General features: G+C 40.0%; 1 protein-coding gene across 1 annotated transcript in view; it reads right to left on the minus strand.

Annotated features, from left to right (window-relative positions):
- IGSF9B (immunoglobulin superfamily member 9B) overlaps positions 1-14,589 on the minus strand; it is a 101,880-nt gene that overhangs the window by 40,396 nt on the left and 46,895 nt on the right. Inside the window, exons 11-18 of the mRNA XM_063436949.1 lie at positions 13,737-13,887; positions 12,788-12,899; positions 9,775-9,950; positions 9,343-9,569; positions 9,149-9,233; positions 8,159-8,320; positions 6,712-6,757; positions 4,724-6,217 (exon numbers count right to left, since the gene is read on the minus strand). Of these exons, the coding sequence (XP_063293019.1) occupies positions 4,724-6,217; positions 6,712-6,757; positions 8,159-8,320; positions 9,149-9,233; positions 9,343-9,569; positions 9,775-9,950; positions 12,788-12,899; positions 13,737-13,887 (2,453 nt within the window). The remainder of the gene's footprint in view (positions 1-4,723; positions 6,218-6,711; positions 6,758-8,158; positions 8,321-9,148; positions 9,234-9,342; positions 9,570-9,774; positions 9,951-12,787; positions 12,900-13,736; positions 13,888-14,589) is intronic.

A 14,589-nucleotide genomic window follows, 5' to 3' on the forward strand; every position in this document is an offset into this window, starting at 1 on the left:
TATCATCATCATGACACCAATAAACACATTTCTTTCCATTTTATTATTAACAATGCAGATGTTTTTGCCAAAATAACTTTTTTTATTTTGGTTAGGAGGTGTTTTGTTATTTTACTATTATTATATATTTAACGGTCACTTCCCAGGTTTGTAACCTTATGTTTATATATATATACACACACATTTCAAATATGTATTTATGAAGTGTGCAACATAGAATTAAAATAGCTAAAGATCCTACGGGGGACAGCTTCAGGTAAGTCACTCACTGTCGCTGCACCACCAGCAGCGACATCACCATCAGGGGTCTTGGCATATTTTGCCTACGGAGGAGAGAAATGAAACAACGTTTCTATTTGTCTTCTTCCTCTGTAATGTCTGCCCTAGCTTTGCTTTAACTGGATTATGACGGCATTTGCTAAATCTTTAACATACATTTAAAAAAATGGTATCGTGATTTTCAAAAAAAAATTCAATGTTGTAATAGTGATAGTTCCCCTGCCAGCACAGTTACCTTCATGGAGTGGGGTTACGTTAATAGTTCCATTAAAGTGGCCAAAAAAAATTAGATGGATACTTTATGGCATGAGCTTATTACTTAATATTTGCACTGTCTGACCTTGGGGTGAATTTGTTGGGACGTCCACTCCTGGGAAGATTGGCAACTGTCTTGAATGTTTTCCACTTTTTAATAATTTTTCTCACTGTCGAATGATGGTCTTTAAATTGTTTGGAAATGGCTTTTTAACCCTTCCCAGTTTGATGGGCAGCAACAATTGCTTCTCTAAGATCATTGTTGATGACTTTCCTCCTTGGCATTGTGTTAACAAATATCCGCATGCTCCAGATCAGCAAACCGCTAAAACTTTGTCTTTTATCGAGATGGTCACACTTGCTGATGATCAGTTAATCAAGGGCATTTAATTAGCAGCACCTGCCAGCTACTTAGCCTTTTAATTCCTATGGAATCACCAAGGATGTACTTGGTTTTTCACATATGGCTTCACCATTTGGGCTTTAGGTTTGTTAAATAATAGTATGTACTGGGACTTATCCAGTGCAGCACCCAGGATTCCAGGACGAAGGGTTGAGTGCATTTCCACTACCTACATATGTTAAATAAATCATGACACAATGTAATATGTCATGTGTTGGTGTTTACCGAATTGTAAGACCTGCTAAGGAACAGGTGATTGTTATTATGTCCTGATATGTAAAACCATAGAATGCAAAGAGGGTGTGCTTTCTTTTTCCCGTGACTGTATAAGCTTCCCCTTGCAAGTGCGCTCCCAGTGCTGACTGCAAGAGGAGTGGTTTCCTAGCGCACAGCATGTAAGATATAATTTATGCACAAAATTAACGTGAAAATCACTATAGAGACTAGGAAGATAATGACCCTGTTAATACATAAAGCTACTGTGGGTGGGACAGAATGTCACTGTGGATTAAATAAATGTTTGATTTTGTCTGCATAAAAGTTCCTCAAGTGCAAGCAATTTCATTTACTAGAGAGAAAGGGTGTGTATAAAAAAGAAAAAGTATATATTTCCAGATTATTCTTATTCACCTAAAAGGACTAGAAGGAGTTAGTAGACAAATTGAAAAAGTAACACAATTATAAATACAATAAATATACAGTATGCTCAAAATTAACGTTCTTGCATTTACTGTAAAATAGTGTTGGCAGCTCTTGCAAAGAGCTTTCACCAAACCAGGAAATCATGGATACTTCCTTAAATTTTCTAGAGAAAAGCGGACAATCTTACAAGAAGTGCTTTTGGGGTATATCATGGGTTTGTGGAAGTTGTAGTTCAATTGTCAGGTCTTTTTTTTTTTTTTTTTTTTTTTTTAAAAACTAGAAAGTTAACAGTTAATATGAGTAACTAAAATATTTATCTTTGCTGATTTTTTTGCTTTGTTTTTGAGTGGTTTGGCTGGTGAATGCTGAAATCTATGTTTCACTTTTTGGACAAGGTGCAAATGACAGAATACAATCAGAAAAGGGGGTTTTAGTGCATCTCTGAAAGTTTTCAGGATATCGTTATGGAAGAAAGAAAAAAAATCGTCATACTAAGTTATACATTAGAAAAGCTTTATTATGGAAAATGTAGATGGAGAAAGATCTGGGCCGACTTGTCGATGATAGATTTTATAGCTGTGCGGAATCTCAGGCGGCTGCTGGGAAGGCAAACAAGGAGTTACCACGTATTAAATGCCATGTATTCAATATACAGAGCAGTTACGGTCATAGGATATTAAAGAGCTTGGACGGAATAAGAGGTGGACACAGAAGTTAAACAAAACAAGACGTTTTGATTATTTGACCCCTAAGAGGTGATATTATTACTAACAGTGAATGCAATCTAGATAAAGCAACTAGTAGTGTTGTAACCTTTGAATGGCTGCCCTATTGAACTACTCTCCAAGTTGCTCATTTAATGCCAATTAAACAAACTCTATGGCTTGTGGAGGAGTTTGGAATCCAACCTCCTTCCTAGAAACTATACACCAGGAGTTCCCAAAAGGTAGATCCCCAGATGTTGTTAAACTACAACTCCCATGAAGCTTTGCATGTGCTAAGAATGACAAAGTATCATGGAAACTGTAGTTTTGAAACATCTGAGGATCTACCTATTGGGTACCCCTGCTATATGACTGAAACCGTGGATATAAGGGCGAACCATTCAATTTAAAATGGTTGGGATTTTCTATATTGTGTGGTTGGATTTAATAGACAGCAGTAACATAAAAAAAAAATATTTTTAATATAATAATCCTTTCATCATTAGTGAAAGGAAAGAGTTAAACCTCATTAGATAAACCTCATCTTCAATGTGGAATTAATGGAACGTTATTTGGACATTAGTTACAAAACCTTATTCCCTTAAGGACCAAACTTCTGGAATAAAAGGGAATCATGACATTTCACACATGTCATGTGTCCTTAAGGGGTTAAACAATGATGATGCCTTTGTGGCCGAAGAAAACAGCGATGACTGTTTTCTTAATCATCTTGTCCATGAGTTGGAGAAATACATTTTTCTTTGAGACAAAATTCTAAGAAGGATCTGTATTTTTCTATTTGTTCTGAATCAACAACTATGACTGAACATAATCTAACTTTACAGATGTGTAATCTTTAATCCAATCATGATACTGTAATTGCACAAAGTGTACAAAATTTATTATTGTGTACAGCTTGTTTTTTCTTTCTAAATGTAGATCAAACTCCATAGCTAGTCCATCAATAATGGTCACAATTAGCTGGGCTAACTCCGTTACCTCGATAGAGTATTGCATGACGCATGGCAGGTCCCTCTGCATAATGCAAAGACCACCAGTGAAGAAATCTATTTCTGTTAGTTTAAGAACTAAAGAAACTGAAGAAATGTTAAATGGTATTTTGTTTTTCCATTACAATGCTGAGGAGGGTTAGGTAAAGGCACGAATTAAAAAAGCACCCATAGACATGCTCAGCAATTATCTGTTCTACCAAAGACTGGATATGACTGTTACTAAAACACAGCTTCAAAAACAATCCATTAAGTCAAATTCCCTAAAATGCTGTTGCCAAGACAGGTCACGAAATCTCAGGGGGTCTGTCTTCAAGTTCTAGACTTTGCACACAAATTTGCCTTTATTATTTTTAACATTATTAAAGCATCCACCCAGCCATCAGCAGCCACTTGCTGATTCAGTTGTCAAATGATTACTTGACAAAGAAAAAACATATATTTATATATGTCAATGTCCAGCTTCAAAGCCAGGCAATGCAGCTTTAAAAATCCTAATACATTTAAAAACCTCCTCAATCACTGTGAAGTCATTATAAATACTGCATTTGTCACTCTGGTTCATAAAGATGAGGCTGATGGCAGCTGGTAGCCACTTTGTGGCCATATAGTCCCCTTCTTTCTACATACAGGGATGCACAACCAAAGACAAGTAGATTTTTTTTACATGCATGGAAAGACAGGTGAAAATACTTTGCTATTACAAGAAGCACTGTCACATACGGGTGTTTGTATCCAGTTTTTGTCCCTGTATACTCAGTAAAGTGGCAATGTATTTTATCCTAATATCATGTGCCATGTGTATTGTAGGTGTTGCGTGCCTCTGAATGGAATAATGTACAATTTGGCCAATGATCTTCATCCTCAGTTCTGCCTCCTGCTCATCTTAAAACTAACCTGGGAGCAAAAAGATAAAATTATATATATTTATGTCCTATTACTAATTTGGCAAGACAATGAGCAAATGGAATACAGATAACACGCTGTTCTCAACCAGAGACAATGGCACTGATGGCGATCCCCGGCACTGCAGGTCTTTGTTGACTAACTTCCCATAATGCTCAGAAAACGTACAGAACTTGATTAATATCATGGGATATTTACAGAGTTATTTACTAAAGATATGACTTTTAAAGTAATTTTTTTATATTTAAGACTAGAGTAGCCAAACTGAAAGTAAAGATCAAAATTCCAATACTTGGCCTTAACTTTGAATTCTCACTATTTAGTGAATTGCCCTGTTAGTCTACAAACGCGTGCAGTACCAGAGTAAGGCAGCAGGCTTCCTGTTCCTGGCTAGACTATCTACAAATCTAGATAAAATGTCAGAAACTGTCTCTGAATCACTTCAATTCACTTTATACCCTTTGCTTCTCATTTTCCAAGCTGATATTGCCCCACATAATCTAATGTTACCATTGTACACTCACCCTGCAGTGCACAGCACCGCCGTCTCTGCGTGCACCCTTTCTTCTCCTCTCCTTCGTCCATCACCATGTGGGGAGGAATTGGGTGGTGTAATTCTGTAGCTAGGGCTTCCCCCATGGCTGCTCTTTCCTGGGGATCCAGAAGAAGGAGGTGAGTTGTGTAGGAAGCCTGGAGGCTGAAGGGCAATGCCAGAACAGTCTGGTGGGGGCAGCATACCAGGACGGGGCCTGGCTCTAGCACTCAGCTCAGGGGAACCATGTCTGGAACTTAGGGGACTTTGGGTGAGTGGGGAAAGACGAGAGGGTTGTAGCACCACCTGATGTAGACTGGGCTCTAGTCTGCGGTGCTGCCTAGGGCTCATCTGTGGACGCGTCCGGCTTTCAAACCAGCGAGCATCCATTCCAAAGGGCCCAGCTTCATGGATGTCTGGGTATGGAAGCACCGGAATTCCCATTCCTTGGCTGGTGTGCCGAAGCTGGCCCTGTACAGCCAGTTGCATAGCTGCATCTTGCCAAGAAGTGGGGTGAGGTGGAGGTGGGCAACGACTTGGAAGCCGTCCTGCCCAGCCAGGATGAGGTTCCAGGGGTATAATGGCAGCATATGATGGGACCTGTAGGGAGTTTGGTGGTGGGTGTCCACGTGGAAAAGGTGCAGGAGGAGGTGGAGGAAGAGGACGCCTAATCTCCGCTGTCTCGTACCTGTGCTGTACAAACATGGAGGGAGACGGCGGGGCCTCCAAACCTCCAAAAGGGAAGTCAGGGCCACCCCACTGTTCTGGAGAGCGCCCTCCAGTAGGTGTATGTGTTAGGGGAAGTGTACTACTGGAACTGTTCTCTCCATTTTCCTCTGGGATGGGGGGAAAAGATCCTTCTGGAAGCAATGGTGGGGAGGACATAACAGAACTCAGTGGGCTAACTTCCGGCATGTAGAAGGGTGGAGGTGGATCTGAATCACGAGGGCTACTGCTGAGGTAGCCATACAGATGGCCATGATGGTATCCACCAGGTCTGGACTGGCCTGATGCTTGTTGCCTTCCCTCACTAGATGGATGCTGGAAGCGGGGACTGTATGCCGGAGGCTGGAGAGGAGAGTCCTGACTGGATGACAATGGGGTGAGTTGGGATTTCATGCCTGATGGCTCATCGTTCTCCTCATCTGACTGACGAAACTCTGGGTACATGTCTGTCTCTTCAGCAAAGGGGAAACCTTGAATCCTGCGACTCCTGAGAGTTGGTTCCTGGTCTGGACTTTCTGTCACAAAACGCCCATCTGGACCTCTGCTAATCAATTCAATGGGAGTGGTAACCTCTGCTTCGGCCTGGCTGACGCTGTACTTCTTGCTGGCCATGGCACGTTTGGTTTTCTTGTACAATGACAGCTCTTTTTCACGCCCAGGACTCAAAGGGCGTTTGGATGGCGGGCCTTGATCCTCTGATGACTCTGATGGGGCACGGAGTGTCCGTACGCTCTCTGGGCTTACCTTTCCAGAGGACAACCTGCAGAAAGTGTGAGAGGGAGATAGGACAACAATGTGTAAATACTGTAATTTCATAGGAAGTTCTTCGATAACCTTGCATACTTCTCAGAATAATTACAAATGTAAAAATACCCTTATACAGTTGATTTAAACTAAAGGACTCTGTAGGCACAGTACTTTCACATTGACGTGGTTATAGTATCTAAAGTCCCCTGGCACAGTTTGTTTGTTTTTTTGTTTTAAATGAAGATTTAGAGCATTATTCACTAAAGTGTGAATTGCTGGGAATTTAAAAGTTAAAGTCAGGAAAGACTTCTCCTAGTGTCTGGGTTTTATTTTTCATCCATGAGACTCTGTATCAGAGGTTTACAGGATAAGCAGTTTATTCCCCCAGGAGTATATTTACCACAAACAAAACACTTTAACAGGACTGTTAATGCACACAAGCACTGTAAAACTAGTGAAAACTCTCAATCCGTTACAACATTTCTGTATATATTACTGTGTACTTACGGAGACTCCATGCTTTTTCGACAATGAGTGATTGAAAGAGGTGGATCTGTAGAGAAAAAGGAAAACAGAGCTCAAGAATCAAACAATGATCCAAGCTGGTTAGCCAAGTTTGTGAAGAATATGTTTAGATTGTCACAACTAGAGATTTTGTATTGAAGGAGATTATGTGTTATATTTCTGAAATATGATATGTGATCCTGTGTGATTTATTCAGTAAAAATGAATTGGGGGCACGCCAGCAACATGCATTTATCAGCAGTGGTGCTCTCATACAGACAAAAATATAAAGTTTAGGCGAAGAGAACCAAGCTGGTACTCTGGTTAAGCTGGAGTTTTTTTCCGGATAAGTAAATGCAAAGTGGCAGTGTAAGCTCCACCCAATGCCAAATACTGCCAAAAATCAGCACTTAAATGAGACAAAGTAGTCCGTAATTTGTCTTGTGTATGTGAAGTTACAACACTGTCAACAACAGCTTTTCATAAAGATTCTAACGTCATGAAAAGCTTAAAGGTGACAGGGATGCTTTAATATGTCAGTGACTATCGGACCATAAATTGGAAGAAAGGAGGGTAATAGCTTGTTTTAATGCTTGCAATTTGTTTTGTTCACTTGAAGGGTCTGATTATACAAAAATGAAGGCTTCCATTTTAAATCTGTTATTTCTGATTTCCCTTGCCAAGAAGGGGTCACATGTGTGACATCATGATGACCACGCAATAAGAAAAGTTCAAGTCACATAAATAACTCATGAAGTGCACAGTTCAATATATAGCTACACAGCTTAGAAAAGACATGCATTCATAAACTTCAGCCTCACTCATATTTGATTTTGCTGTTGATCAAAAAGAAGGCAAAAAGCTAGGGGGAAAAAAATCCTACTTGACCCCAGAATGGCACCCAGATATCTCCTTGGATCATGAAGTTATTGACTCACTAATAAAAAATTACATCCATGAATATTTTGTTTTTGCAAGTATTTATCCAATTGCTGTTTAACATCTGTATAGACTCTTGATAAAACCAAACAACTCTCCACATCCTGATTGTTCTTAGTGTAAAAAACCCTTTCCTTTGCCTTAGACTGGAACTCCTTTCTTCCAGTCTAAATGGCCTTGTGTCCTATGTATAGCCCTGTTTATAAACACATTTCTAGACAATGGTTTTTACTGGCCCCAAATATATTTGTACAAGATCATAACCCCTCTCAGGCGACGTTTTTGTAAACTAAAGAGGTTTAAATTTCTTAACCTTTCTTCATAGCTAAAATGTTCCATTCCTTTTTATCAATTTTGTAGCCCTAATCTGCACTTTTCTTTTTCTAGGGCCACAATATCCTTCTTTAGAACAGGTGCTCAAAACTGCATAGGGAAGAATACACAATCTAAAACAGCTTGCATATTACAGAGTGTGTCTTTTCCCAAGCACCCCGCAGGACCCAGGACTCACCTTTTTTCCTTTTCATTTTACGCTTACGCTGCCTGTTCACCACGCAAGCTGCCAATGTACTGAACAAGACAGCAGCTGCCAAAAAGCAGATGGTTGCCACAATGCCAGCAAGCACTGGGCGAGCAAACCCCTCGTCACTCAGATCTGGAGATGGAAAAACATCTGAAAGAAAAGAGGAGAGATAATTTACAACCTCAAAATTGAACGGATGTCAGAACAGCGGGGATCGTCATCTTTTTAAGTTCTGGCTCTGACATACTACAAGAGCACATAAGCCCACTCATACAAGACTATGTAGCCCACAATACACATACAATACGGGAAGTGGGTAGTACTCTGCACTAAAACTGGATAGGAGGAAGAGTCCGAGCAATGAGCGTCAACATTTACCGTGTAACCTGCAGACTCCTAATTTATTATGATGTCATATAATCCCAACACTGAGCCCTAGCCCCAATAAAGAGCCAATAGATGCACAGCTCTGTGTGTATAACCCCCTCGTCCCACATGGATCATTAAGCTTTTTTTTCCACCTTTCCCTAAACAAGAACCTAAAAAAGATACAACTATATCCATATATAATTTTAATTATTTTTTATTATTTTTATTATTATTATTAGCTAAGAGGAAGTCCTTTTCAATCAAACTGCCCTGTCAAGTGAGATAACAGAAATTCTCCTTGGAATGTACAGATTTCTCAAAAACCAGGTACATGAATGACAGTTTTGTGCTGCAATGTAATCTTTGACCAGAAGAGGGCAGGCCATTGAAGCTAAGGAGAGAAAATAAAGCTTTCCAGGTAAGTTGAAAATGACTATTCAAGCACTGTAATAGCCAAAACAAATTCCAATCAGGTTAAGAGATGAATTTATTTTGGTTGTATTATGGTTATTCTTCTGGTGCTGGGTTCACTCAGGAAAATTTAAAACTTCAGCCCATAGATCGGTGGATATTTGGCACAATATTGATGGTCTATGGCCATTTACACACCTGAACTAGACACTCCAGCGATGTTACTGGGTTCACTGATCAGGTCCTGCATCACAGCCAGCACCCGGAACTCATACCATGTATCCTGTAAAGAAGCAGTTCAAAATAGTGAACTCCAGTGCCTACAGACTATCTAGAAAAAGTGACAGAACTAGACAGAAATCTCATGGTTTATAAAACAGTTACAGTTTTACCTGGGATAGTTCCTTCGCTAAGATCTCTGTGTCACTGCCCCCGATCGAGTCATCTAGAATCTCCCACCTTTCTGCTAGACGAAACTCCATGATGTAACGATCTAAAGGAAAGCTATGATTGGATGGAGGAAGCCAAGACAGGAGGACTCCCTGCTGAGTTCTATTGGCGATCAGGCAGCGGGGTGAGGTCAATACCAGAAGAGGCTCAGGGGTTGTGGGAAGGAAGGCTTTTAAAATAACACAAAGTAACATGTTCAGATGACATTCATTAAATCCCATGCAAAAACCCAGTTAATCATGCCAGTCTGACATTTGACAGTCTGAAGGTCACCAACAGGACAGTTGCCTTCATGCTTACATACAAGCAGCATGATACAATGTAAATCCTTCAACTCTGAGAGAATGAAAGTATTAAAATTGGATCCACCTCACCTAGGGTCTTCACTGTGACCACCTCGCTGAATGAACTTGTCCCCAATTTGTTCTGAGCGAGAACACTGAATTGGTATTCTGTCTCAGGATCCAAGGAGTCCACAAGAAGGAAAGATACTCCACCAGGAACAGGCATGGAGACCCAATCATGGGGTCCAAACTGAGCACGCTTGATCCTTCAGAGAACCAGATGGAAACATATAAAAGAGCAGATTCTTTGGGAGATCATGGAATAGTGCAGATAGGTTAAAGACTAGATATTTAATTTCTTGGTTTCACAATAAGAGCAAACAAGTATTGCGACCACCAGTCTGCCTCTGACTCTCACTAGGTCTGCGTAAACCAGGCTTGGAAATGTGCCTTAATTATTTAAATATAAAAGGGATTTATTCATGTAATGAGCATTGGTGTCATTCCAACGTGTCACTGTTTGGCTCAATATCACTTGCATTGACCAGCTATCGTCTGCTTACACTGTAAACAGACATTTTTAACAGTCCCAAAAGTGGGGAAAATCCAACATATTTTTTCAAACAGAACTGGGAGAGTCAGATGTGCAGAATGAAAGTCACTTAATTAAGAGTCCAAAAGCAGACATTGAAAGGCAGAGAAGCTGGAGTGGTCAGAGTAAAACACAATATTCCTAATAAGCAAAAAAACCTGGTTTCCTCCAGCGTAAAAAGATTTTACACTCTTCAAATCCCTGTGACACAAAGTATGGTCTATATTAAGGGCAATTCTGGTGAATCGGCAAGAACACTCCACTGGTTTCCAAGGGTACTGCTCTCCTTTTAGAACTTTACTCCAGAATTGCTTTTTGTTCAGTATTTCCAATTGTGGAATGTTGCCAAAAAAAAAAAAGCACACATTTTTTTTGTTTTGTTTTTTAGATAACTAGGCATGTTGATGATGACATCTGCAAAGGGCAATTTAAATCACTATGCTAAGGTCGAAAGTGGCAGGAAAAGTCCAAAATGATCCCCAATTAAAAATTTTTTATATATTTTTTAAAAGATACACTTTGCATCTGTATTTGGGATTTATAGTGCAAAAAAAAAGAAATAAAAAACACATTATGTCTGTGGTTCAGGGGTGTGACAATGTAGGAGCATTACATCTCTTAGTTGGCAGAAAGCATTGTGGGGGTTTGAACAGGTCAAGTTAAATCTGTGCTTTGGTCTCCGCCTACACCTATATGGTAATTTAGCAAAAGACAATTGCTCTCACAGACTCTAGAATGGGTTTTCTATATCAGAAGTACACGTGTATTCCCCTCTTTTTGGAATTTTGTAAATAGTCGAGACAAATTGTGTGAAATCTTTTCATTGTTCAATATAAATATAAAGGCAAGGATAACATGAAAAGAGTGGATCTGTGAAAGAAAATGATGTTAAAGCAGGAAAGTATGTTACAATTCTAAAACCACCATCTGTTAATCACTGACCTTGTGATTGTAGCCAGATATGATTTACAGTCAATTAGCATCTCCCACCTAGTAACCTAACCTTTGTAATACAAATTATCGAAAAGTGTCTCACTTTCTTAATATGGACAATGACCATTAAACACATTTTAAATACACATTTTGGTTGCCCAGTTATTCACCAATATGTGAATTGTTGTTAATTAAAACCATCTTATCTGGAAAAACTCAGCTATGATTCCAATTGGCTATTTTGGCTTAACATTTAAATTCCCCTTGCCTTTAGTAAAAACTCAACAACCAGTTTAGTGAATAAACCTTTCATGTTTATAAAGCAGAAGAGGAGAATCGTAATGAAAAAAATATGCTCATCTCCATTACAAGTCCAAGTGAATTCAAAAATACCACCAGAATACATTAAGCATACATCAAACAGACTTCAAGCATACAAAACATGGAATACATTTTATATCACTGACAGAACTCAAATCAATACCAAACTTGACAAAATCATGAGAATGTCAAGGTTATTTACCGAAGTGAGCATTGTTGGGAAATCAGAAAGTGAATTTCAAATGCAATCCCAAAGCAGTTGATATGGAAGCCTTGCCAGTTCAGCTGCTTTGGTCTTGAGTTTGAATTGCTGATAATTCTCACTTTAGTGAATAACAGTGTAAGTATGTATTTGAACTCTATTAAATGACGGAATGAACGGCCACATATTGTATTAGTGTTTCACATTTGTTGATTTATATTTTAACCCGTTCCTCAAAATCATTTGTATGCACAGGCAAACCACCAATTAAATTTAACAGCCCCACCACCCACCCACCTAACCTAAAGTCTGCTTACAGCTCCTGGCAAGCACTCTACCTCTCCAAGCACCCACCATCTTTCATTCCACTACTTATCTCCTTATTTATTAATGGAGAGACGTCATTAAGTGTACCGTGCATTATTTGTAGATTAAGTGTCATTTTGCTGTGAATGATTTTGGGATAAGGCCTTATCAAGTAGATCATTTTGATGTAATAGGAGATTAGACAGACTGGCAGAACAGCGAAAAGCTAATGGACAATGAAATCTCTTTGCGTGTATTCCACTCGGAGCCCCAACCTGCAGATACAGATATTCTCAGACATATTTTGCATTCTCACAAAATAATTAACACATTGACAGGGTAAGACAAAATGTAAAGTTCTGTCCTGACGAATAAATGATGTGAAATATGCATTGTTGATGACATTTACATCTGTGTTAATCTCCTAGTAGTGATCATCTATCAATAATACACCATGTATGAGCACAGCATTCCGTATATGTTCAAATGTACAGCTAGATATACACGTGTATATATATATGTGTATACCACATACATATATCTATATATATATATATCCACACAAATATATATATACATACACACACACCCACAGAGATATCCACATATAGAGAATTTTCTATATGTTTCCAGAGGAATGCATTGAGGGGTCAGGGAAGTTCCCCTCTGGCAGAAATGGTGAGCACAGAAAGACGAAGGCGGAAAAGAAGCAGCAAAGCATGCTGGGGGTGACTCACAGAGCGCCATACCAAACAGAGAATATCTGATCAAATCCTCCATCGTATCCCGCTTCCCACGACACATTCGCCGTATTCATGGACACCATGACTCTGACATTAGAAGGGGCATGAGGGCTGGTACCTAACAAAAACAAATAACGATACTATAAATATTGCAAACCAACACCAAAAAAAAAAAAAAAAAAAAAAAAAAAAGGGAAACTGAGTTTACTTTCAACTAACTAAAAAATACACCCCCCAAAAAATAAAATCCCATCAAGGTTTATAGGGAACATAATTTTTTTTTATATATATATAATTATATTCATATTTAAAACATTTAAAAAAAATCATATCATGTTTTGTTTTAGTTTTCTCCCTCTCCCCCCTCACTCTGCTCTTCAGAAAGATATTTATGACCCTCTGCAAGAATGGTGTCTATTTTCTAACAAACCTGTGTCTTATCTGCACTCATGTCTCTTTAACCCTTTTTAACCCTCAACTTTGAATTCTATGTGTCGTGTTGCTCAGAATGCTTCAGACCTGAGAAAGGGAGGTTCTCCCAAAAGTTTGTCATTAAAAAAATTCTGTTAGTCCAATAAAAAAGGTATTACAAGATACAAATTTTATCTGTTTTTACATATATTTACATATTACAAAAAAGACAGAACACATCACACTTTCACACTTGCATCCAACTGAAAAATAATACTATAAATATTTACACTTAATGGGAAAATATTAAAACATTAAGCCGATTACCCAACAGAATAATTAGGCAATCACTGTGCTGCTATTTATACCGCCTGCCTTGCAGAGAGTGCTATTTGCTGAAATATATACTGGCTGTAGGGACTTGGACTGGAAATTATTTTACCGTGCTCACCAATAACAGGATACATTGTCATTCTTCTACCATTACATGTTCACCAGTCTGATAATATCATACAGGGAATGCTGCGGTCCAATCTCAACTTACCAATAACCGTGAGATGAGCACTGGCAGTGATGCTTGTTACCACATTGCTGGCTATACACTCCCATTCCCCGTGATCTTCTTTACCGAGTGATCGGAACTGCAAGGAGCCGCTAGGCAGCACACTGTGCTTACTGAGGGATGGCCTTCCGACCTGCAACAGATATAAAAGATTTGTGAACAGCGGCAGGGCCGGACTGGCCCACCGGGATACCGGGAAATTTCCCGGTGGGCCGCGGCACCTGGGGGCTGCAGAGCTCTTACTCCCTATAGAGAGGGAGCCCTGCAGCCGTTTTTAAGAATATCGCGGCCGCTGGCCGCATGTGGGTGCCGCCGGGTGGCCAGTCCGGCGGCACACTCTGAGGGTGTATACTTACCTTGCGGCCGGCGGCCCCATCTCCTCTGCTGACAGCTATGCTGCTGTCAGTATCAGTGAGTGTGCCGGGCGGCCGCCTAAGCGATGCAGCAGCACACTCACTGATACTGACAGCAGCATAGCTGTCAGCACAGGAGGACTGAGGGAGGGGGCGGAGCTAACTACCAAGCTCCCTCGCGGTTCCCATAATTCCTAGCACAGCCACATCATAGAGTAGGGATTACTCTATGATGTGGCTGTGCTAGGAATTATGGGAACCGCGAGGGAGCTTGGTAGTTAGCTCCGCCCCCTCCCTCAGTCCTCCTGTGACAATGGGCAGACAGCAGGGACACAAACAGAGAAGTAAAAACTCAGGGAAAGGGGGGGACAAAGAGAGGGGTAATGGAGAGACAGGGGAAGGGGAACAAAGAGAGGGGTAATGGAGAGACAGGGGAAGGGGGACAAAGAGAGGGGTAATGGAGAGACAGGGGAAGGGGGACA

This window comes from Pelobates fuscus, chromosome 11, assembly GCF_036172605.1.
Source record: "Pelobates fuscus isolate aPelFus1 chromosome 11, aPelFus1.pri, whole genome shotgun sequence".
Lineage (NCBI taxonomy): Eukaryota > Metazoa > Chordata > Amphibia > Anura > Pelobatidae > Pelobates > Pelobates fuscus.